This window comes from Gymnodraco acuticeps, unplaced genomic scaffold (genome assembly GCF_902827175.1).
Source record: "Gymnodraco acuticeps unplaced genomic scaffold, fGymAcu1.1, whole genome shotgun sequence".
Taxonomy (NCBI): domain Eukaryota; kingdom Metazoa; phylum Chordata; class Actinopteri; order Perciformes; family Bathydraconidae; genus Gymnodraco; species Gymnodraco acuticeps.
In genome coordinates this window covers 2854-30465 of record NW_022992129.1, presented here as the reverse complement: position 1 = coordinate 30465, position 27612 = coordinate 2854, and the positions used below count along the sequence as shown (strand labels likewise).

At 41.5% G+C, this 27612-nt stretch overlaps 1 protein-coding gene across 1 annotated transcript; it reads right to left on the bottom strand.

The window, feature by feature from the left end:
- Window positions 1-549: 549 nt before the first annotated feature.
- Window positions 550-26823, bottom strand: ints6 (integrator complex subunit 6; the record flags this gene model as incomplete). The annotated part of the gene is given in 15 exon segments (XM_034203648.1): window positions 550-2067; window positions 5493-5586; window positions 5836-6279; window positions 6608-6791; window positions 7276-7418; window positions 7892-8018; window positions 9052-9270; window positions 10819-10929; window positions 11038-11132; window positions 12795-12927; window positions 13566-13718; window positions 13954-14108; window positions 15144-15269; window positions 22970-23153; window positions 26734-26823. Coding segments are annotated over 15 exon segments (2352 nt in total), but the record flags the coding sequence as incomplete, so codon positions are not given.
- Window positions 26824-27612: the final 789 nt, after the last annotated feature.

Here is a 27612-nt window from a genome sequence, read left to right as displayed (position 1 = left end):
GATGTAAGACCTCTTAAGATCCTTTCCATACATTTTAAGACCTCATCGCCACTTTGAGTTCTAACCGGTTACCTTGGCGACACACTTTACCTCACATTGACTATATACAGTATTGATGGTCCTTCCTCCTTATCTTCCAACCATTTGGACGCAGACTTGCATTTCCCCATAACGATGTTGTTTAACAACCGGCGTAAACGGAGCTTCGCGCTATCAAGCAGTGAGCGTGCGATGTCCTGTTCAGATGACGTCAAACCCAACGGGATGCCATCAATAAACTACACAGAATCACACTACACACCTACGCCATGATTACATTCAGGCAGACTGTAGAATACAACCTCTTTGGACCATTTAGATACTTATTGAAAACAAGCTATAACATGTAACACCTTGGAAAATGCCATTTAATACTTTTTAATAGCCTTCATTTTCGCTAAATTGATTTATCAACTTTTAATACTTGTTAAGACCCCGCTGACCCCCTGGTCATTGTGAACTAAAAAAAGGCTTTTTTTCTGGTGACAAACGTGAAAAAAAAACACAAAGTCACATTTACTGAACACTTTATTTACATGGCCCTTCACAGTGTAAAATAGAAACTTTATTCATGGAAATACTTACAAAAAGGCCATTTTCCACTGAACATTCTCTTTAAATAGTACTCTAGGGTTATTTACATCTTTACAGTGTATTCAAAATACTCTTTTGGTAGCGGCCTCTTCACAAACAAAGACAAGTATGGCAGATTTGGTCCCTGTGCGAGGAGGGAGGGAACAGAAGAGGGCTGCACTCAGAATCAGGAAATCAACCCTTGACCTCTTAATACAGATTATTTGTGTATATTTGAGAAAATTGGACAAAGAATTCTCGAAAAACTTCTAATTTCTTTTTAAATTACCATAAATAAACATTCTCAAATGTACACAAGTGCATTCACGGTTAAGTGCCAAGAAGTTGATTTGAGATTCATGGTGGGGGGGGGGGGGGGTTAAGTTATTTGGCAACGACCAGCACGTTGGGAAAAGCTGGCATCCGAGACCTCGCTTCATCAACACTCAGGGAACAGTTTCAGGTTTTAAATTAAGATAACAATGGAGGGGGGGGGGGGGGGGGGGAAACTAGCTCCAATGTTATTGCTGATTAGGATGCGTTCGTGTTAGTTCCTGAGCTTTTTGTCCCTGTATTTCAACATTTGTAACCAATGATGTCGGATCATTGAAAGTGATTTTAACTTTGTGTTGATCTCTCATAAAACCTGTATTGCAAAAAACAATTATATTTTTTTAAGTTTCCAGATACAATTCCTTAAGTTACTGCTCAATAATATCAATTGTCAGTCTGGTAAGTAGTTGACAAATTCATTACTTGAGTCGAGTCATACTCCTATAAGAGCGTCGCATTGGAGTGCTTCAGTTAGTGGAGTGTAGAAAGTTCATTTTCAAACAAACGGAACAACAAGACTCATCCCTCCCACAAACAACCCGTCCTAACAAGAAGAGGAAAAATTAGCAAATGAATGTTTTTATGAGCATCTCCGCCGGATCCCGTTTGACCCTGAGTTACCGACACACAACCTGAACCCTTCCTACACAATCACATCATCATAAATAAAAGTCAACATCTGCTCTTCTGCAGAAAAGTCCTGCACTGCCCTCGTTTAATCCATCTCCTCCTTTTTAAAATGAGGAACATCTAAAATGGGCTGACTCAGGATGGGTTCGGAGATCAGACAACATCCTCAAATGTTCTGCAGGCCGAAAACCTCACTTGAGTAGACCAACACTTCACCTGTAGCGATAAAATGCTTCCTCATTCCCCCTGAAAAACGCTCAATGCATCCTCCAGGGTCAACACTGACTTTGGGTCAAACTGTGCAAACGTACGCGACCGGAGCTGGATGCCTCGTCTCGTCTCCGTTGGGGAAGTGGAGGGTTCATCATCAGAGAGTTCAGTTTTGGGAATGATCGGTCTCAGAGTGTGTCCACATGGTTCATGTTCATGGATCTGGTGTGGATCTCTTCCAGGAAGTTCTCCAGCTGCTCGATGAGAACGCGCTTCTTGAACCTGAAGTGAGGAACAAACGGTTACAAATAAAATGTTAATCTCTGAATTCTGAAGCAATTAAAAGGTAGGGTGAAGAAATTAAACAAAATAAACAAACAAGGATATAGAACTAGAATAGAGAGATTTAGGATCTACAGTTCAAGTCTCTAAGTCAGGGGTGTCCAACTCAAGGCCCGGGGGCCAAATCCGGCAAGAGCATGCAAAGAATATAAAAAGTGTATTATTCAGTTACATACCACTTTACAGGGGCACGTTGCCCATAAACTACATGTCCCACAATGCATCTTGTTTTGTGACAAGAGCACTGAATGATGCAATCATTTGCCCTAGACTTCTGCTTTCAGACATAGTTAATTTTACTATCTGTTCTTCTTCGCACGAAATTCTTTAATTTTATTCCACCCCTTATTTTGCCGGTCTTCTCCTCCCGCATAGAACATCGCAGAAACTCTGTTCAAACATCAAAACGTTCAGCTCGGTCCGGAATCGAGTGCTATTACTTTTATCATTCATAACTTTCATGATTCCAGAAATACATCCCATAATACATCACATTTTTAATTATTGAAGTCAATGGAGAAAATCTTCAGACTTCAACAAATCTTCATGCGACTTCAACTGCTAACTGTTCATTCATACTTTCACTCAGAAACCTCATTCCAACTTTAAAATGTTACACATCTTTCTGACATTATTCGTGTAACACAACTTTTAAATCTGATTCTTACTTTTAGAGATATTAAACATTCTTCAGACCTTGTTTTAGAGGTTTTCTTCACATTTTAACATTAACTAGAGTGCGTGATGTCACAGCTAGAGGGTAGGAAATCTTGAATTTTGCCTTCATATTGTTTTTTAAAACTGCCATAATTCCCAAACCCTACATTCCTGAGACATAATCTTTCATGACAAATGTAGGAAAACATCTTGTAGCTTGAAAAATGACAAATAATTAAGCAAAAAATAATTAAACAAAATGCCTCTTGAGGGCATGAAGTGACAAAAACTTTCAACATGTCGCCATTAAAGCCCATTGTAATTTCAGGCTGATATTTCCTCACAGCAGCAGCCGCACACCTTTAGTTAATCGATTTAGTACACAAAAAGCACACTTCAGATACTCAAGGTCCTTGAGATGAGGACCTTGAGATTTCACCGATATCTGTTACGGTTCTTCCACAAAACGTTCACATGTAAGAAGTTTATCTCTCATTCAGAACAATGGAAACCTCTGATCTCTGGACACCTCGTTAGCTCAACTATAAACACCTGTGTCATGGAACACGATGATGTCATAACTCCAACTGACATGCTCAGAGCAGCGAACTTCAGATAATGGTTAATGGTCCTGCCCTCAACAGCTCTACGTCAATTATGGGGTATCATCATCATATGCCGTTTCCATGGAAACGCATCCCTTGCCATAAAAGACGATGTCGCTATACATTAACTCCTATGAAAATGTTCAAAAAGTGCTCGAACTTCACATGTGTGCTAACAGTCCAGCCGTGAAGACATCTACGGGACAGTTTTGAGATTTCTCCAAATGCCGTTGCCATGGCAACACAATGCTCGCCATGAAACACAGTTTTCTCATAACTTCAGTGAAAATGCTCCAAACGGCCCAAAACTTCACAGGTTTGGTAACAATGCAGCCATCAACGCATCTAAGCGTATTATGGGTGTCATCAAATGCCGTTGCCATGGCGACAGACCACTCGCCATGAAACACGATGTCGCTGTAAGTCCAATGGACACGGTCCAATCGTCTCCCAATCTTCACTTGTATATCACCGGTCCATGCCTCAACAGCTCTACGCCAAATCTGAGATCTCACCATATGCCGTTTCCATGGAAACGCATCCCTCGCCATAAAACGCGATGTCGCTATAACTCCTATGAAAATGTTCAAAAAGTGCTCAAACTTCACATGTGTGCCAACAGTCCAGCCGTGAATATATCTACGGGACAGTTTTGAGATTTCTTCAAATGCCGTTGCCATGGCAAGACAATGCTCGCCATGAAACACGGTTTTCTCATCACTTCTGTGAAAATGCTCCAAACGGCCCAAAACTTCACAGGTTTGGTAACGATGCAGCCATCAACACATCTAAGCGTATTATGGGGTGTCATCAAATGCCGTTGCCATGGCGACATATCATTCGCCATCAAGTTAGTTCAAAAGTTTGCAGTTCAAATATTCTGCTGCTTTTCCAAGCCTTTTTACTTTATTTTCTTCTCTCATCAAACATTCAAGCCCCCAGTGTTCATGTATCATTTCAATCTAAATTCTTCACTTTCTTCTTACACATTACATTTCAGCAATTCAGCGTATATACATTATTTTATATGCATTATATATTTATATAGTCTTAACCCTCTATGGCATACTGTTGCCCTCAGGCAACAAACCACTTTTTTCAACCTCACACTGGCCCTCTAAATATATATATATTTTTAAATATACACAATGTCACCTGACATGCTGGTGTCCAATAAAATGAGAGAATGATATGGGTGTGGCATTTTGTCTGGGGGTGGAGCAGTCCTTTCTGCAAGCAAAGATGCAGGGGACTCAGGGCCACCACTTGGTAAGATACATTTCAAAATAAGTATATTTGATTGTTTAAAGACTTATTATGTATTTATTAATTTGCTAAAACTATGTTTTTTTGTTCGTTGCCTCAGGGCAACATATTTAGAGGGCCAGTGTGAGAACTTAGACCACTTTTTTCCAGGCAATATCATGCAAGTGTGCAAATGTGCTCAGCTGTAAAATGATAAACCTAGTCAATGTTTTTACTTTACCATCTACTGATATTTACAGGAAATGGACACCAAAACATTTTATGGGCAGAAGGGACACGATCAGGCTGTTAGGGCTATTCCGTGTGACAGTGAAGGTCAAGATAGGGTTAGGCACACACACACACACACACACACACACACACACACACACACACACACACACACACACACACACACACACACACACACACACACACACACACACACACACACACACACACACACACACACACACACACACACACACACACACACACACACACACACACACACACACACCACACACACACACACACACACACACACACACACACACACACACACACACACACACACACACACACACACACACACACACACACACACACACACACACACACACACACACACACACACACACACACACACACACACACACACACACACACACACACACACACACACACACACACACACACACACACACACACACACACACACACACACACACACACACACACACACACACACACACACACACACACACACACACACACACACACACACACACACACACACACACACACACACACACACACACACACACACACACACACACACACACACACACACACTACCTGGCTGCCTCTTTGATGATGTTTTGGAGGAAGATGAGCCGGGTGTCCAGAGTGCCCTGGATCTGCTTCAGGAGGAGGAAGATCTTCTCGTAGTCTGCAAAGGAAAGAGAAAACATTAGAATCGTCTCTTAATTATTGCAGTGTTTTCCAGGAAAGCTGAAGTCCCGAAGGATATCATTTATTGACCAAATCTAAGGTGCTTTAGCTTCTTTACCTTCGTCTATTGTCTTTATTCACATATTTGTGTATCTGAAGCATATGTATGAGAACAATCATCCCCAATAAGACAATAAACTGTTCTTTTATTTGAGCACCCCTCCACAGATTTAGCTCGTCTACTTACGTCTGCCGGGTTTCCTGATCTCCTTGTAGATGAGCGTCCTCAGCTCGTTGTTGACCTTCGTGGTCTCTATGTGAATGTGCTTCTTCAGAGCGGTGGGCGACAGGTATCGTGACGGCTGGTCGTCGTCCATCATCACCAGCTCCGCTCCGTCCTCTTCGTCCAGCACCAGATCCCCTTCCCCGGGCTCTCCGTTCTCCTCCTCATCCCCATGCTGGAGCTCCTGGATCTCCTCGTTCTCCTCGTGCTCCTCGTGCTCCTCGTGTTCCTCTTGTTCCTCTTGTTCCTCTTGTTCCTCTGAGGCCAGCGTGTGGTTCTCCTGGAGGCCGGCGGGCCCCGAGGGAAGGTCCGCCTCCGAGTCCGAGCTCTCGTCTGAGCTGTAGTGGTTCTGATTCAGGTGGTTGATGATCAGTTCCGGTTCAGACACTCCGTCACTCATGTCCACGTCTGCAGGGTCAGAGAAAATAACGTGTTTAGCACAAAACATTCATTTAGGTGGGATGATGAGACTTTTGCTGAAAACGACAAGTTTGTTTGAAAAGTGCCTGTTTTAAGACTCCATCATTTTCATTTTTTGCACAATACACATACAACCACTTTTCTGAAAGCAACTTAAACAGAGCGGCATGTTTAGGAGAATGTGATTGGTTGGTTGTAAGAGGGACGAGGCGCGTCACGTGTTAATGTATGATTGGTGCTCGAGTTGACTGCCTGAACTAGCTCGCAGGCTTCGCCCCATTTATCGTTTAGTTGAAAATGCTTTAATCAATCCTACCTGTTGGTCGGGGGCTGGCGGGCGGGGTTACGGGGGGGGTGTAGGCTCTGCCGAGGCGCAGCAGAGGAGACATGCAGCGCCGTCTCTTCGGCCCGCCGCCCGTCATGTTGCTGCTGTCTCCCGGTCGCTTCCCTTTGTTCTGAGGGCCCGTCACAAACTCATCCGCCTCGTCGATCATCATGCCCTGTGAGGGGGGGGGGGAGGGGTCAGTTTACATGTTCCTCAAATCATGACTTGGTCTGTTACTTAGATTGGATTCCTTTAGTGTCACGACACAGAGTACAGCGAAATTCCAAGCATTCCCGATGGTGCGATCACACATAACAGACAGTATGAGTATCATTTTGACAATACAAGCTAAAACTTTTCATATATAATATGTTAAGTGACTATAAATTGGACCTATGATACATTGAACAGTACGCTTACAAAACAATACAAGAACAATACGGTCAAGACAGTACAAAATGTAAACAAGTCAATAAGTAGAAATAATGATGTGTTCTATAAAAACGGTGTGAGGTAGAATATAAGTGCAGTTGGATGTAAACATGTACTTGTGTGAGAAGTACATGTTTCTGTACACACAAACTGGAAGATTGACAATAAAGTTGACTTTGAAGACCTGAGTCGTCATGAAAAACGATATTTTAGTGCTGATGTTTTACCTTCTTGTCCAGTTTGAAGGGGTTTCCGAAGGTGTGCTGGCGCTTGGGCTGCTCGGGGTCTGCGTCTCGGAGCGGCTGAGGAGCGGCTTTCAGGAAGTCCTGGTAGTTTCCCATCTGGGCGATCGGCACGCTGTGGAGCTGGTCTGGACATTCAAAGAGAAAGAGAGAAATGTAGACTTTTTGCTTTTGAGGGGAGAAACTACAGGTGATTAGGGTCAATATCTTACCCATAACAATTCAACTTGAAACTTTTCCAGTTGATGACTCACATTAGGACACGTTGTTTAAAATAAACTCACAAACTGCTCTACAAAATGTAGTATAATTAACAACTTAACAGTGAATTTGGGATGTTTTCTTTCCACTTGTCTGACATTATGTAGAATCAAACTAGCTCAAACTCATTCAAACTCAACCACTGCATTAAAAATGTATTTGTGTGTAGTGTCTCGCCTTAAAGAGTCATTTGACACTAGCTGAAAATATCCTTCCTTTCTTGACATTCAGTGAGATGTTGAACTTTTCTTGCTGACATCAGATTTGGGTGTGGTAACAAAGAGTAATGGAGCAGTATAATGACATCTGTTCAGTGAGTGTGAGAATGAGAGTGACTAACCGGAGTCGTGCCCTCGGAGCGTGCACACGGTGGTGTTCAGCAGGTTCCTCCTCATGCGGCTCAGCTGGTCCAGCAGGTGGCTGCGCGGGATGTCGTACGGGTTCCTGAAGCTCTGCGGCTTCAAACCCTGAGGAGAACAACATTGTTTCCTCAGATAAAAAGGCTTTATTTGCAGTGGGAACATTCTTTAAAAAGGTCCCCTATCATACTGTTTTTCATCAATATCTTACAGGTCTCAGATATATACAAACATGTCTCTGAAGTGTTTGGCTCCAAACACCAAACAGATCATTGCAGCATTACCCATAATCCCCTCTGTTTCAGCCCTGCTTCCAAAGTGCTGATTCTCTGTCTGTTACTGTAGATGAAAATAAGGAGCCCCTCCCCACGCCCCTCTGAGAGACATTTGGTTACAAAGAACACAATGGAGCTCTAGGAGGAGATTCAGGTGATAAGGGGGGGGGGGGGTTACCTTGGTTGCTGATTGGCTAATGGTTACACAAGACAAAACATCTTGATGACATCATAAAGTGGCCAAAATCTGATCAGCTCATTTTCAGACAGGTTTTTATAGAAATGGATCAAAAAGAGAGAGAATCTTTGTTCCTGAAACTTTCAGAGTCTCTTTCCACAGAGGGGACACATGGTGATGTAGAAGAGACATGAAGAAGAGGGGACACATGTTGATGTAGAAGAGACATGAAGAAGAGGGAACACATGTTGATGTAGAAGAGACATGGAGAAGAGGGGACACATGTTGATGTAGAAGAGACATGAAGAAGAGGGGAGACATGTTGATGTAGAAGAGACATGAAGAAGAGGGGACACATGTTGATGTAGAAGAGACATGAGGAAGAGGGGACACATGTTGATGTAGAAGAGACATGAAGAAGAGGGGACACATGTTGATGTAGAAGAGACATGAAGAAGAGGGGACACATGTTGATGTAGAAGAGACATGAGGAAGAGGGGACACATGTTGATGTAGAAGAGACATGAAGAAGAGGGGACACATGTTGATGTAGAAGAGACATGGAGAAGAGGGGACACATGTTGATGTAGAAGAGACATGAAGAAGAGGGGACACATGTTGATGTAGAAGAGACATGAAGAAGAGGATTTTGCATAACAGGTGACCTTTAAAATAACTTAAACCTTACCTTGTTGAGCAGCGCCAGCTCGAAGCCCTGGAACTCTTTTCTGTTGAGCTCCAGGGGCATCGGCGGCCCCTCCCCAGAGAGGCTCTGCAGCTGCTGGATGAAGTCCCTGCGCTGGGCCTGAGACACGCCGCCGCCCCCCCGCCAGCGCACCTTCATGCCGGCCTCCGGAGGCTGCTTCTTACCGATCAGCGCAATCAGCCGGTCGTACTCGATTTTCGACTGGAAGTGTGAGAAAACGAGTTATATGACTGGGTGCATTTTGAACACAGTCTCCTAATTATTGAATTGAACTAAATAAAACATGGCACACTAGGTTGGGTATCCTTTTGGATATAGAGACGATATAGAATCTTTGGTACCCATAAGTTGATCAAATGTATAATGTTATCTATAATTTGATACATTTCTAGATTGTTGAACATAATGCAATCATAGTGACAGTGATGTCAATACTGTATAGAGATACTCTATACATATACATCTTTCACTGTCAATATCTATATTCTTTACCATTTTACCATCCAATTTATAATTCATGTGCAATGCCTTGTTTACATGCTGCTGTGACAGCTTTTTAATATGAATTAAAGGTTATTTAATTATCATAATAATTACTATACAACTAGGCATACAAGTAACAAACTTAAAGTGCACCTAACATGCTATTTCTAGGCGATAGCATAGGTCTCAGATATATCAAAATATATCAAAAACATGTCTATGAAGTGTTTTGCTCAAAATACCAAACAGATCACCCATTCTAGCCATGCCTCATATCCCTCTATTTCACTTCCTGTTTCTAAAGTGCTGATTTTGGGAAAAAGCTTAAAAAAAAAAAAAAAAAGATTAAAAAAAAAAAAGGAGGGTCTGAGCTCACGCGGGACCCGGCAGCTACCGTCTAAACTAAATGCTGCCGTGATGAAACGCCATATCATGGATTATCAAGGGTTCTCTCTGAAACAGTCTGGAGCTCAAAGGCTTTCTCTCTTGCCGGTTATACCACAAGGCGAGTTCCTTTTTACTTCCTGCTTCTTCACACACATGCTCTCCAGTACAGGTTAGCTCTGAGTGTTAGCGATGCTAATGTAAACACCGACCATATTACGTCCAAAACAGTCGGGCATTGTTTCTGATAGCAACGTTTCTGATTGGCCCGTGGGTCCACATTTCAGATATTACGTCATATCGGACGCAAATCTGGATCAGCTCCGTTGTTCCCCGTTTTTAGAGCTTTGGGTACGGAGGAAAAGAGAGAGGGTTTTGTTTCCTGACGCTGCGTGAGTTCCCTGACACACCGGGGACACATGTTTATGTATAAAACACATAAAAAAGTGCATTTTGCATGATAGGTCCCCTTTAAGCTCCAATTGAAAACTCTCTATATATATATATATAATTATATATATATATATATATATATATTGTAAAAATATGTAACCAAAAATAAAAATCTGACTTGTTACTCGACTATTTGCCTCAAAAATGTGTTAAACTGAATAGTTAAAAAAGGACCTGTATTTCATAAAAACATATTTAAATAGGAGTAAATAATGCATTCAGACTATATGAAGCTTTTCATTCTGGTGCACTGATGAGTAATTATGCCAGCAGGACAGTTTATGTTAAACTAAAATGTAAAACAGAGCCTAAAGTTATTAGAAAAATAACGGAGCTCAAAGACACGGAGGAATATGATTCGTCAGGATAACAGACACAGACTGACTTGTGTGCCCAAAGGTAGCGAGACACAACATCCTGACTCCTCACCTGCTGGCTGAGCTTCTTCAGGTAGGAGACCACGCTGTAGCTCAGCCCGTACTCCATGTTGTCGGCCAGAAGGTTTGGCGCTCCCATAATCCTCAGGGCTTTCCTTAGGGACTGTGGAGAGAACAACAGCCATGAGACCAGTTCAGCAGCTTTTAGCATCGATCAAATATTAAAATAAATCTTAAAGAGCTGGAGAACGAGGAGCTGAAGTCCACTGACCCCGATGTAATATGGAGGCATGGTCTTCAGGTAGTTCTCAAAGGACTGTCGCCATTTGATGGTCGGCTTGAACTTGTGCACTTTGATCAAGTCATCTGCAAGAAAGAAATCCAAGACATGAACATGATTTTACCCCCAAAAAGAACTTTAGACGAGGCTACATGTTGTACAAGAGAGTGACTTCACATTACTCTTTATCAGTGTTAATTTCGTCAACGAAAACTATGACGAAAAATGTTCGTCAACGACCTTTTTTACACAACTAAGACGAGGCGATGACGAGCTAAAAATAGATTCTTGATAATAAAAACTATGACGAAATGTATATTTTGTTTTCGTTGACGAGACTAAGGTGTTAATGGTGGACTATCGGACATTCAAAATGCAGGGTATTTTCCCCCAAGTGTCCATCTTGTCTGTCAAAATGCATCTTACGTTTCTAACTTGCAATATCATTATTTCCGCTCTCTTCACTCCAGAAGAGCGATCTCCCTGGGTCTCGTCTGTGTGCGGGAGGTGGGGCCTAACAGACACGCTGCAGCGGCGTGCAGACACATTTTTAAGAGTAGTAGTACCGTTAAAAACCTTAACGATACCCCATCCCTAGATATTCCACAAGTAAAGTGTTAAAAGAGTGAAATGTTGCTTTACGAATTTCAACACTTGATACTGTCACCTTGATTCCAATTTCAGATTCCTGTATTTGCCTAACTGAATTAGTTTAAAGAGAGAAAACATTTTGAAGGATAAAAAGGACTAAAATGTGACTAAAACTAATAACTATTTTCGTCTTAAGACTAAATCAAAAATAGCTGCCAAAATGAACACTGCTCTATATCTCCGAAGCCTGCCCCAAATTGAAAAAGGTGCTTAAAGAGGCCGTGTGATGCTTCTTTGGGTGCTGTGTAGGCGAGTAGTATCTAACGGTGTTGTAATTTAGAACAGAGCTAACAGTGATAATCTGGGGAGGACTCTCAAAAACCGAGAGAGAAATATAAGAAATATAAGTGCCTCGTGAAACCCCACCTGCTTTATATAGCAGCACATATGATCAAGTTTGTTTAGAGGAGCTGAGGAATGCATGACACAAAAAGCAAATGTCACAGAACTGAATAACAAAAATAACATGGTGCTACTTTACTTCCTCATAGATGTTACAACAGGGTATATGCAGGAGTCCTGAAGTCAGATATAAGACCTTTTAAGACCTTTTTAAAGACCCTTTCCATACATTCTAAGACCTCATCGCCACTTTGAGTTCTAACCGGTTACCTTGGCGACACACTTGACCTCACATTGACTATATACAGTATTGATTGTCCTTCCTCCTTATCTTCCAACCATTTGGACGCAGACTTGCATTTCCCCATAACGATGTTGTTTAACAACCGGCGTAAACGGAGCTTCGCGCTATCAAGCAGTGAGCGTGCGATGTCCTGTTCAGATGACGTCAAATCCAACGGGATGCCATCAATAAACTACACAGAATCACACTACACACCTACGCCATGATTACATTCAGGCAGACTGTAGAATACAACCTCTTTGGACCATTTATATACTTATTGAAAACAAGCTACAGAATGTAATACCTTGGAAAATGCTGTTTATTACATTTTAATAGCCTTAATTTCCACTAAATTGATTTATCAACTTTTAATACTTTTTAAGACCCTGCGGACCCCCTGAACAATCACAATGGGGCTTTATCAGCAAGTGTTGACGGTGACAGTGTGGCGTGGATCCGTCGGTCTTACCCAGCAGTGGCAGCAGCACGGGGTAATTATAGGGCATCACAAACAGGTTGACACAGTTCAGAGCCGTGCTGGCCTTCAAGTATCCGCAGGGTTGGCCCAGGTCACTGTACTTGGCACTGTTACACACAAACACCTAGAATACACAAGAGAAAATCATTTAAATGTGGAAACATTGTTTGTTATTGAAATGCTCTACTTTCTGGTCCCTGCTTCATGTGCAATATACCCTCGTGCAATTCACGTTTAATTTGTTCTCTTAATTTGCCATTTGCTTTTTTACTTATTGTTTTTTTATTAATAATAAGAAGATTGAAGATTCAACTTATTGTCATTACGTAGTACAGGTACTATGTAACAAAACGGTTTCTCTGCATTTGACCCATCCTAGTGTTAGGAGCAGTGTGCTGCCATTTTGAACGGCGCCCGGGGAGCCATGTAGGGAACGGTGCCTTGCTCAGTGACACCTCGGTAGCACTTGGTCTTTCCGGGACTTGAACTGGTCACCTTCCAGTTGCCAAGCCAAGTCCCTATGGACATCGCCACCAAGCCTTAATGCATGTATACTTGGTTATTTTTTGAATATGCAGTCTATTCTCTTCACTTTATCTGCACTATACTTCTGCTGTTGTAATAATGTAAACTTCCCGGGACAAATAAAGGAATTCTGATAACAGCAAGACCCGTTCCAAAGTTTTATGGATCTCAACTTTAATGTTTCAGTCGTTTCCCAGAAGCATTATTATGTAGTGGTGTTGTTGTGCGGGTGTTTACCTGCCAGCAGGTGTGCGGGGACTTCCTCTCCAGGATGAACTGAGTGAGAGGCGACGGCTCCAGCTCGTATTTGTCGAACGGCACCTTATCGATCACCATGGGCTCCGAGTCCAGGCAGGAGAAACGGACGTGAGGGTGTGCTGAGCGGGGGGGCTGGAAGATCAAAATGTCAAAGATGCATGGTCAAGCCTTCCTTTTTTATTATTTATATTTATGCTTTGTTGATTCCCTTCACAAGTGTCTTACAGAAAAGAAAACACCACACAACCTGTATCTAACCTAGCTGAAGATCTGGAGCCATAGATTATCCAACTTAATGAAAAAAATGATATCGTCACTGATAACATTCCTTTGAATCCATTTTATCTGGGTCAGGGAGGTTTCTCACCAGCGTGGGGGAGTTCTGGTCTGGCCAGAAGGCCTCGGGGATGGGCCAGTGACCGATGGGGACCCCGGTTTTTGGGTTGGGCCGTACGTAGATCAGCTTGTGGCAACAGTGCCAAGGCTGCAGACCGGACTTCGATATTGCCTCCACCGGAGCATCTACACACACAAAAATGAATACTTTTTGTTTTCGATATTTACTGAAGAACGATGGGGTCACTCCAATTAAATCCTTTAATTTCCAAGAACGCACTTAATTAATGTTATATGTGTACTCTATGTATCAGAACTAGTCAACATGTACCTATAAACAAACATCTATACATCTGATCTGGACATCTTTTTGTTAATACATTTAGACACACACACACACACACACACACACACACACACACACACACACACACACACACACACACACACACACACACACACACACACACACACACACACACACACACACACACACACACACACACACATCACACACACACACACACACACACACACACTACACACACACACACACACACACACACACACACACACACACAGCACACCCCACACACACACACACACACACACACACACACACACACACCCACACACACACACACACACACACACACACACACACACACACACACACACCACACACACACACACACACACACCACACACACACACACACACACACACAGCTGTCTGAGAGGGATGGAACACAACAGAATGATTTTATAATGTGAAGTTAAGATGGACCTTATAGCAGCAACAGAAACCCAGAAGAAAGTAACAAGTAGTTCACATAAGAATATACAAAGGGATATTAAGCATAAAATAAAAGAATAAACATGTATTAACAGAATTAACAAAAATAACACAAGTTAAACTCTGAAAAGGTGAATGTCCCTTATCAGAGCTTTACTTGTGTTATTTCTATTCATAGCGTTAATACATGTTTAGAACTGTGTGTGTGTGTGTGTGTGTGTGCGTGTGTGTGTGTGTAAAATACTGTATGAAAGTGGGGGTTTTAACAGTGACCTCTACGAGCAGCAGAAAAGCTCAGAGAGGATTTAAAAAGAAAGTGAGAAAGCACAGAGATTCTCAACGTATCAAACAGATGCGGTGCAGCAGTTATTTTGGAAATACAGTCAGGGATAAAATATCATGAAATCACACGGAGAGGTTTCTCACCCTCTAAAGGCGGAGGGTCCGGCCCCGTCTTCTCAAAGTTGATCACCACTCCGCTCTGGATCTTCTGCACCAGAGACTCCAGACACTGATTCAACATCCGCTGGGAGAACACGCTGTAGGAACGCCCTGCAACACACACACTATTTATTTATACACAGTATGTAAAGACATTATGTTATAAAACTGCATTATTTATGTAAAAAATACAATGTTCGCTTCATTGTGGGATAAAAACACATTTAGTAATAATTGAGCTATAATCAGACTTCCTGGTTTTACAAGTATTCAGACGGTGTACAAACATTTAAGAGTACGCTGAAGACTTCCTTTTATTAAAGCATAACAGTAAGACCTGATTTCGGATAACTGTTTGTCTGAGTCCTGTAACTTGTAACTGAGCCCTACATTTTATAGTATACTATTTCATTGGTTTATTGTATATTTCCTCCTATTTCTTTCTTTGTTATATCTTTTAGCACTGTCCTTCATGTGTGTTGCTCTGTAAAGCCCACTGAGACAAATGTGTTGTGCGATATTGGGCTATCTAAATAAACATGTATTTAATTTCATTTGAAAAGTGCTATATAAATAAAGTCATTTCAACCTCTTTTTAGATCCACCACATCCAGATCAAATGACTCTACAAGCGATATGAAGCTCAGCGCAAGTTCTTTCAGGAAGACTGGTATACATTAGGGCTGAACGATTCATCGATTTTTGAAATGATGCAATTATCAAATCGATATTTATTTATTTTTGTCAGTCATCCACACCAATCAGAAGTGCTGTGCTCCACATGTACCAGCCATTCTTAACCAATCAGAAGTGGCCCATGATAGAAGGTGATAGACAGATTGATCCAATCACCTGCCAAGTGCTTCTGAAAGTGCCTGCCCTTTCCAAATGCCTTCCAATGGAGCTTTCCTAGATGGTTTGGTGAACCATCTGAGTCAGGTTAGTGACGCTCCATCACATGTTTCTATCACAGGGTGAATCTTAAACTGAAGCTTGACTTTAAAGCAACCCAACGGAAGTTTCATGTAAGTTTAGTTCTTTCACTCGTAGCTCGGGCTGCGGGGGTGCTAGAGACGGGAGCACGTTGATGCGACCTTCCTAGCCGGAGATATGGACGCATTTTACAATAAACTTCCGTTGGGTCGCTTAAAAACAAATATTGCAAAACGAATCGCAATATCTGTCAGAAAAATCGCAATTAGATTTTTTCTCCAAATCGTGCGGCCCTGGAATACATTCACTCCGCAGCTGCTTATAATCAGCTCATCACTGGTTTTCTTTTTAACCCATTACATTTCACCTCAATCTCCAGCAGCCAATCAGCGTGCTGCAGCCACACTTTAAAATGGTTCTCCTCTCTCCTGCAGTCAGCTGTGATTCCAGGTGTTCATGCTGCCGCCCGTCTCCTCCCCATCCACCTCCTTTCATCACATGCAGTGCCAGGAGAGCTAATCCAAAGACCTCATCACACCCCCTCTTCATCCCATCTCCTCATCAAATCCAGATCTTCAGCATCATCGCCAGTGTCTAGACCCTGGGGGGGGGGGGGGGTTCCCTATATGTGACCCGCTCTATCGAAATCAGTCGGAAGTCGCAACGGCTGATTTCAAAATAAACGTGGATTTGCATAAAAAAACAAAAAGTTTTTCGGGATTCGTTTTTTTCTGTTTGATTTTAAACAAACCAAGACTTGGCTTTCAGAATATGAAACTTTTATTTCCAAAATCACACGATAAATACATTTTTGAAGCTTGTGAAGGGAAGAGGACACCTCTCACTCGCAATCTGCTCTTCCAGAGACCCGCTCCCCCTCCCTCAACTGAAATTATGAATGTAAGGCGTATAGTAATCATAGATAACACGGCAGGGTCCGTTCCAGTTTGTTTTCATCTGATTTCAAATAAACAAAGTCTTGGCTTTCAGAATATTAAACTTGTTTCGGCAAATGCAGATGATAAATACAACTTTGAAGCTTCGGCATAATTACAAGCGGAGAACGGAGTAACGGCCGGTGTTTCTCGAGAGGGTTTTCCGCGGGAAACAAACACAATACACACAAACACGTGTATATACATACACACTCGCGAGCTTCCCCCAGACCAGTAATCCAAACGAAAATATCTTCCTTCGGTAGTATTTTGATCATTTGCTAATAACCAATCAGATCGATGGATTCCAGAGAAGAGGAAACTTTGAAGGCCTTTTTCTCAAAACGATGACTCGGTGACAGTCATTATATAATGTGACATATGTTGCTTAATATTTGGAGTACAACAACAATCCTGATATCATTAGAAAGCTAGGAATCTCCTCTTTCCAACAGCGTACACAACTCAAAATGTGTCTTCGGGTCAATGCGACTGATTTCGATGGAGCAGGTCACATATGCTCACGGCTGCATTTCCCCCTTTAGATATACGATTTCAGGATCGGGGTCTAATCGCCAAAGACTTAACATTTATCATTTGGCATGTGTCAATACATGTTCTTTAAACAAAATGAAGTCTCTCCTGATTGAAAAGCTCCACCTCCTTCACCAGCGAGTTGACTTTGTCGGCTGTTTGGAGCAGAGCATGTTGCGTTCAGAGCATTTAACAGAAAACAGCTGGATGGGGTTACGGCTGAATCACACAGTAAATGAGCCAAAAAAACAAATATTGAGTCATAAGAGTCTGAAGGCTCTGTGGAGCTGAGGGGAATACGGAGCTGTATGATCATTATCTGTGTGTTTGTTACCGTGAGCAAACACTTCCACAACATGTGGTCGAAGTTATTACACATCGTTTAGAGTTTTCAGATGAAAATGTAAAGAACTCAAGTTTTAAAACACAGATGACGAAGTCTCGATATGGAAAGCTCCAAGATGAATATCTGCATGTGCATCATTTGCATTTACTCTGTGAATATGTGAAGATTTGCATAAATTAGGACCGGCAGTGGCTCAGTCAGTAGGGGCTTGGAATGGGAGCCGTAGGGTCACCGGTTCAAGTCCCCGATCAGACCTAAATATGGAGTGTGGACTTCTACTTGGAGAGGTCCCAGTTCACCTCCTGCCCTGTCGTGGTGCCCTTGAGCAAGGCACCGGACACCCCCCTTCCCCCCCACACTCCCATTGCTCCCCGGGCGCTGCACACTAGCTGCCCACTGCTCCTAGTGCTAGACTCCTGGTGCTAGGATGGGTTAAAAGCAGAGAACACATGTCACTGCATGTGTGACCATTAAAGAGGGCTTCATCCCTCCCATTCTAATTCTACTAAATATAAAGTGTAGAGTGAGGTGACTTCATAACAATGGTGCAGTGACGTGTGAAATGTATTTACAAGCTATGACATTGTAGATAATAATGATGCAAAGAAAGGTATTTGATAGCTACTCGTTGGTGGAATAAAACACAATAAAAAAAGTTCCCGGCGAGACAAAACAACTCCGATAATATAATAACAATGGATTTTTTTTTAACATAAAGGCAGGCCAACAGTTCCCTTAAAGTGTCACGAATGAATGCCAAGAAATACTTAATCCAATCAGGACTTCCAAGAGCCATTATTTATATAAAGAACAACCTTAATGATCTGCATGCTTAAAAGATACAAGTTTCGAGAATCAAAGCAAAGTATTTTTCAACTTACAACGAAAAATCTGAAGTAAAACCTAACCTTGAATGTATCAAACATCTATTCAACTAACCACTTCATATTCCAGGGTAAGAAAGATGATACCATTTGAATGACTTTATATACACTACATGTTCAAGTGCTCTCACTAACTCTGTATTCTTTATGTGGCTGTGTGCGTCCTTTACACTGGAGATATATTACGTGCATGCAAATATGAACATTTGCATGAATGCAGCTCTAAAGCTCTGATGAATCTGCTTCAGCTGATCTGTCTCAGCATCAGTCACAGGGCAGTGAAGGTCACATGAGCAACGACCATGAATCACACACGCCTCCTTTGTCGCACAAAGCTACAACTGGTTAGACAAATTCAACCTTCTGGACATTTACTGCCTCTTACTTCACCTCCAATGACCTTGTTATGCAGCCATTCACTCAGTCATTCACTCAGCCATTTCTAAAGGCTGTGGCTTTGTGTCATCAGCAGTAATCAACTGTGGACTGTCAGTGACAATGGAGCTGTGTCATGTTCTGCATTCAGCCCCACTGACTGCTGCACACTGAAGCTTTGGTGTGCTCTGCTCTCACTGTGAGTGTGTGAGAGTGAGTGTGAGGGTGTGTGTGTGTTTAAATCTTAACCTGCCATCAGTATCATTCTAGTGTGTTCCTCCTGCCAGCTGCTTTCACAACCAGGCAGCATGAAGACAGGAGACAGGAGGTGTTAGAAGTCTCCTTCAATAAGCAGTAACCTTTAAAAATGGCAACCAGATATCAGCTTTTGTATGGAACTCAAAATATGTTGTATTTAAGCCACCCTATATTACCAGTAAATACGATTGTATGCAGTATTAAGTTAGCTCTATAAGGAAAATGTGACATAAAATAAAATCAGTGTTATAAAAACCAAATTGAATTATTTGTGTGATACATGTGATGTGATAAACTCTGTAGATATAAACATATTTCACTGTCATTATGTATATTTTTTGTTGAATATCCCCCCAACCCGCCCCTTTTTATTTTTATAAAACAGAACTAGGGGTGTTGAAAATAATCGTTTCTACGATGCATTGCGATGCGGACGTGGACGATTCGGTATCGATGCAGTGACGGAAGATAATCGATTATAGCGTAGTAACGTTGCTTCCTGATTTTCCGGCCGCGGCTTTACTATAACGTTGTTTTTCTTCTGTCACTTGAATATCAAATCGGTCGGTGACGCAGAGATCAGGGAACATACGTGACAGTGACACAGCAACACCGAACACGGAGCAGTATGCTTTATCCACCAACACAAGAACACCAGTCCAGAACCAACAGCACTTTTTGGTGGATTTAATTAAGTCTTGGATTGCAGAGTATGAATGCCCTCTAGCAATTTTCAGACGATATATACGTGTGTAAAGTTTGTGAAGGCAGGAGGAAAAAAGCTTCCGCGATCACCGTCTCCTCTCCGTTCCTCCAAACCCCTCCCTGAAAATAATGAGTGACAGGCTGATAGTGACCCGATAGAAACTTTATTATTCACTTAATCACTGAGATATAATGAAGCTAACTTAATCTCATACATTCATGGGATTTATGTAACAGTAAGACAGAATGTGAGTGTGCACCCACATGCAGTATTTTAGTTGTTATATGCTGTTGTAAATACTCCTGTTGTCTGGTGTGTTCAGACTCAAGTCCTGTGTGTGATGCCACATTCAGGACATTCAGTGTCCCTTTTTAACAGAAGACCGTTGCTAGAAGCTGCAGCTAGACTGCAGAAGCATTAGTTTTTTGTTTTTGAGGATGGAACACACACAGATATAGGGAGGCTAGACCTATACAATTCATTTATTTTGGTTTATAAATTAATGTCAAGACATTTCTGTTATTGATTTCTGAAGCACTTTCTAAATAATAAAAAGAGAGTTCATATGTATTTACTGCATGAATGCATTGATGAAAAATAAGCCATGTGCAGTAATATAGAAAATTGAGGATGCAACGCATTGGTATGAATCGTGATGCATCGGGATGCATCGGGATATCGAATTGAATCGAATCGTTGACAGGATAATCGTAATCGAATCGAATCGTGAGACCAGTGAAGATGCACAGCCCTAAACAGAACCATGGTCAATTGAAGTACAACCAGGGTATCTGCAGGAGTCCTGAAGTCAGATGTAAGACCTTTTAAGACCCTTTAAGACCCTTTCCATACATTTTAAGACCTCATCGCCACATGGATTTCTAACCGGTTACCTTGGCGACACACTTCACCTCACATTGACTATATACAGTATTGATTGTCCTTCCTCCTTATCTTCCAACCATTTGGACGCAGACTTGCATTTCCCCATAACGATGTTGTTTAGCAACCGGCGTAAACGGACCTCCGCGCTATCAAGCAGTGAGCGTGCGATGTCCTGTTCAGATGACGTCAAACCCAACGGGATGCCATCAATAAACTACACAGAATCACACTACACACATACGCCATGATTACATTCAGGCAGACTGTAGAATACAACCTATTTGGACAATTCATATACTTATTGAAAACAAGCTACAAAATGTAAAACCTTGGAAAATGCCGTTTAATACTTTTTAATAGCCTTAATTTTCGCTAAATTGATTTATCAACTTTTAATACTTTTTAAGACCCCGCGGACCCCCTGTGTTATTTAAAACTAGAAGGTACAATCGTGGACTAAGGGGGAACATTTGAGTTCTCTAACATTAATCAACAGTTACTCCTGAAGGGCTCTTGAGAGAAGCTCTGGACCCCTTCAGCTCCATCAGACCTGCTCGGTGATTAAATAAGAGCTGGCTGTGTTTGTACGAGCGTCTCCGCCTGTAAACACGAGCTACTCTGAATGCTGAGTGAGGAACAGCTGCCGAGGATCCTTCACTACGTTTGTTCTTTCAGAAAAAATGGTATCCAGATCCATTATTCTCTTTATTCATTGTATTTATAGCATCATCAAATGTGCTTTTATATCTGGTGCTGCTCAGACTTGCTCCACTGGGCTCTGCTACAGAACTGCCCAGAGAACGAGGATGTTTTCTATTTACAAATAATTAGCTGTCCTTTGTGAACAAGTCATTTAATATTCTGGTGTACACATGATCAACAAATATTTCCTAAGCTGTCTCTCTTTATGTAAGCCAGCTGTCTGATGGTTGAAGCAGAAGCTGGGTTTCCCCCGGTCTCATGCAGCCTGAGAGGAAACTGCCTCAGAGAATTACATTTAAGAACAATCTAAAGTGCATTTTCTTCTGCTGTCCAGATCTGTTTGACGTTAACGAGCGAGGACTGGTAGAGAATAATCAAAAAAAACGTTTTAAGACTTTACAAAGCCATCCCATTTGCCCATATCCTGGCATTTGTATGACTTTTGAAGGATTTAGCAAGTAGTTTTAATTCAAAGTACAGCCGTTTTTTCATATTATTGATTACAATGCCTTTTAAGACGGAGTTGACTCTCTGCTAGGCTTACGCGTATTTTTTAAATACAATTTTAAGATGTTTAATAAACTAAACCAGGTAAGCTGTGTGTGTTTAAACTAGCAAGTGCAACTAAGGGAGAAAAGAGAGAGTGAGGGTGTTTCTCAATGTCGAGTAAAGCTGCTCCAGAGCCACTATTTCAAGCATACTACGTCATCGAGTGCCGCCGAAGGACTGTTCCAATGTCCAGCATACTTGGAATTCTACCGAGCCCGGCGTACTTCGTAGCGCGAAATTTCGAGGCTGCACATGTGTAGACTCCGGTCTTAAAATCCCCACAATGCTTTGCGCACATACCAATTTCCCCGAAAATGTAAGGCGGGGCCTCTCATATGACGCACACCTGCACACTTGCTCGCCTGTTCCACTCTTCGTTTTCCGAATGCCAGGAAGGATTCTTGCCTCGCTTCTGAAGCAAGTGACTCGGAAGACATGTGCTACCAAGCAAGCGTACTCGACATTGAGAAACACCTTGTGTGTTCATACAAAATTAGTTACGATGAATTTAATAAAATGCTAATCTGCATCAACTGTTCATCTGAGCGACTGCACACTTTGAACACGTATTGCCCAGTTAGCATGCGCAGTGTTGAACGCAAACATTTTTGCACGAGTGGTTATCACCTCCTGAAGCCGAGCAATCAGTGCATCTTCCACTGCAAATGTTAACCAACAAGCATCTCCTACGCTAGTCCACCTACCTCCAGTGACCTCACACATGGGGGTGATGGGGGAGTCGTCGGGCGGGACCCCCCCCTGCGGCTCGGGCTCCACTGAGGCGTGGCCGGGGATCCTCAGCACCAGAGCGAACAGGCGCTGGTCCCAGCGGAACGGCTCCTTGGTCAGCTCACTTCCTGGGAGGGGGGTGGTGAGGGGCAGGTGGAGCTGGAGGAGGAAGGAGAATGTGGATTAAAGTATATATCTAATATGTGTATATATAACTATAGAGTGGCGAAGTCCCTCCCTTTCCCTCCATGGGACCTTATTTCGGAAAAAGTATGCATTGAAGTCAATGACGAGAGAAAGATTATCTTTCGATCCCGTTTGAATTGTGCCACGAATTACACATATGATGTTTGTCAATTTAAAAGATAGTTTGCAAGTCAAAAAAATACAAATGTGTCGTAAAACTGTGAAGTAACACTTTTTCTTGTGTGAAAGCGCTCAATGAACTACATCTCCCGTCTCGCTCCACACACCAAGACGGCCGTCCCGTTGGAACATCTCACTTCTTTCTCTCAGAACGAGGCGGAAAGTATTAAACGAGGTGAAAATCACTCCAAGTCTGGGCACGTTGAGAGCTGTGCATACACACAAGAGGAGTTAGTCGGTTCCTAAGAGCCAGCATGCGGGACCGGGACTCTGGGATTTGTAGTCTTTCTAGTTGCGTATTTTTCATAGTCTTATATTTCAACAGTTTTACGACAAACTGTGACTTTTTTGACATGGAAATGCTTTTTTAAGATTGACAAACATCATATGTGTAATTCGTGGCACAATTCAAACGGGATCGAAAGATAGGTTTTCTCTCTCCATTGACTTCAATACATACTTTTTCAGAAATAAGTTCCCATGGGTCGGAAGTAGATGGGCGTGACTTCGCCTCTCTATATATCTGGAACTCTCTCCCACCTGACATCCGCAAAACACTGACTCTCCCCATTTTCAAATCACGTCTCAAAACATATCACTTCACACTCGCATATCCACCCTGATCATTATCCATCACACATCCTCTGTTTTATTTATTTGATTTATATACTGCATTGTCTTGTTTATGTTTCTTATGCTGGTGTTATGTATTGTTTTTTGTGTGTGTGTTTGTACGGCGACCTTGAGAGCCTTGAAAGGCGCTTATATAAAATAAATGAATTATTATTATCATTATAACCCAAATATGTATATATAGCAATATTTCTTTTTACGTTGGTCTTTTTGATTTCTTAATCGTTTAACCTTTATTACAATTATTTATTACAATTATCTTTTTATTTCTGTTGTATCTATATGTTCACTTTGTTTTATATTGTATATTGTTGCATCGAGTCAGTCGTCTTGTGTCTTATCTGTCAGAGAGAAACCATGATTTATTGTATTTGTATTATCACACCTCTTAGTCTTAACCTGATCAAATGCACAGGTCTGTAAAGTTCTTCACAAATAATCTGAGGGGAATTTCTTGTTTATTTTTAACTTGTGATGTGTCATTTTGTAAAGCACATATTATTTATTATGATATGTTCATTTTAAAGTAACTTAACTGTATTTTTATCTTTGATTTGATCTTTAATTGTATTCATCTCTAATCTGTGTGAATCTGTTCTGTCCTGTTTTCCCCCCTAACCCTGTTGCTGTTAAACTACAGAATGTTCCCACAGGATTAATAAAAGGTCCATCGTATCTTATCTTATCGCACATAGCTCCACAACATGCAGTTTGCATCCAACCAGACATTTCAAAGAGTAGATAAAGTGCACGAGTTGACCTTATATTCACATATTAATTACAGTGTCAAATTGCATATGTGAGGAAGTTGAAGTTTGTATACAGTTTTGGTTACAGTTGTAATAAATCTTAAACACAGATGTATAAATATGTGCACAAAGCAGAGTAAGGACGCTCAGTGTGACAATGAAACACGACTAAATATAGCGTGGAGCATGCCGAGAGAATAAAATATGAACTTTACTTTACTATTTCTAATGAGGTGGCTCTCCCTTTATTAACACCGGCTTGTTTTGACTGAACATGCTTTTTAGAGCTATTGTTCTTGCAGGACTCTTGCTGGTTGTATCTTCATGGTTGATTGCACTTATGTAAAGCCTAGTTGGATCAATTGTCGGCTAAATTAAATGTAATTTTAACGAAAGAGAATCAATGAGGCATCAGCTTTTGGTAACTACAACTGAACATATTGTTGCTATTTTCAGCCATCTTATAATATGACTAGATAAGATACTTAGATTATTTAAGATGTGTTTATTATGGGCTGCATGTTTTACAAAGTAAAAAGTGGTTGAGGGGGGGAAGTTACTTCGATATAAAATAATATGTATGTGATGTAACTAAAGCTATGAAACGCTGACTCATACAATCCAAAACAAAAGTTGCCACTGAAGGAAACCTGGCAACTGTTGATGAGCAGGATGTGTTTGGGGAATATTGACGAGTCCTAGCGCCTGTTCTTATTTATTAGGTATTTCATTAGCTAAGAAACAGATCTGATTATCTAACATTTATACAGCATAACATGGGAGAAAATGTGCCATTACAAGATGAAATTGTTATAGCAAGTCTGGGTTGCAATCATGAATACAAGAAGATCCAGAGATTTGTAATTATACATCAATTAACTTTTGTAGTCTGCTTAAATGTTACTGTTATAATATCTTGTGTTGTCATAGCGTGATCCCTTTACAGACATCCAACATTTTCCTTTCAGACATGTCTTACGCAGCCGTGACTTTTAAATAACTACCAGAAGAGCTGCAATTAAAGTCAGACTTGCCCACCGAACGTCACTGCGATAAATCCAGACTGAAAGCAAGTTACAGAGGCTATACATTAGACTGTGGCAGCAGAATCAACGACTAACATTGGATGTGTTTGACCGCCTCCATGTTTTACTTCTGAAGCTACAAATCTGACTACATGAGACCTCTCCATCTCACAGGGAGCAGCAGCACAACATATACAACATGGATGATCACTTACAGATGGAGAGGCTGAAATAAATAAACAATTAAAGGCAAGAAGGGCTACTGAGTCACTGGGAGGACCGCTGAAACCACTAAAGAAATCATGTTAACTATATCATAAAGCGCTTCAATTTTTCCCTTATGCAACATGAAAGTATCACGATATGTATCGGTCGAGTATCGGTATCGTTCAGTGGTATCGGTATCGTAAAAAAAGGCAACGATATGCATCCCTACATGTCTCAATGCTTTAATGTTCAAAAAGCTCTTTATCTTTCTCATACTGTCTGTGCTGCAGCAACTCTTTTCACCCTCTGTCTGAAACCAGAGCCCAGTCTGCTCTGATTGGTTAGCTGGCCGGCTCTGCTCTGATTGGTCAACCGCTTAGAGATGCCCCGCCCCTTAGCCTATCACGTACAATGCGTTGGAGCAGAGCCAATAGAAGTGCGAGTGTTACATAGTGATGTCATTAACTGTTAACCTAAATAACACACATTGTTGTAAAGGGAGAACCCCAAAAGGCACAATTGGGCCTCTTTAACCTTAATTGTTTTGGATGAGTCGATTTATGTTACTGCGAGGGGGATGATATGAAATAGTCCGAATAGCATTGATTTATAGGGGTGATTTATACATTAGCTATAACTTATAAGTTGTTGTGTGAATGTCATGTTAGCCTCCACAAAGACATGGAGGGTTTGATCAAGAAATGGATGCTTGTGTTGATTAAACATTGCTGTGTGATCAGACTCCAGATGTTTGCTGACCTCGTCTTGGACTCCTCCGCCGCTCGTCAACTTGTTTCCGTCAGTGATGGCGATAATGATGGCGGGTTCGAGGAAAAAAGGATTCCTTCCCTGCGGAGACAAAAAAAAAAAGACATTCACAATCAAATTAACTACTAAACCAAATCAAGGTTCAGGGCTTTTATTGGTCATGCGTACATAGCTGCAGTCCAGGGTGTAACTTTGGTTTGAGAAGTGGGGAGGACACAAAACAGGGGGTTCTCCGCAATTAAAACATTACCCGATTTAATTTAAGAGATGTATGGATACAGCTCTCAACACTCATGAAACAGAACTGTATATATTTCAATAATCAAAAAACCATTATGCTCACAACCAATAACACATATTTGATCAACTCCCCTCTCCTATCTTTATCTTACCTAGTCTGCATTCTTTCTTTCTAGAAATGCATATTTTACTAATCACTCCCCTTTCAAACTGTGTTTTTGATTTGTTTACTGACCTATAGTACACATTGGGATGATTTCTTAACTTATTTTATACAACTAGGCCTATATTAAATAGATGGAGACATTTGTTTACATGTATGACCATTCCCTTTAAGACCCACTGAGATAACTTAGACTAAAGTTTACTAATCTAATCGCTCAGCGAGTCCTTTAGCTCACTGAGCTGACGTTATCTCAGCCTGACAGGAAAGAGCTCTCCTCTCCTTATTCTTGAAACAGCTTCTAATCTCCGTTAGCTCCGAGCTAGCACCAGATGCTAACAACAACCCCTCGTAACTCACTCTCTCTCTGTCTGTCTCTCTCTCTGTCTTTCTATCTCTCTCACAAAATGCGCTTGTGCCACACACACACACACACACACACACACACACACACACACACAGACGCT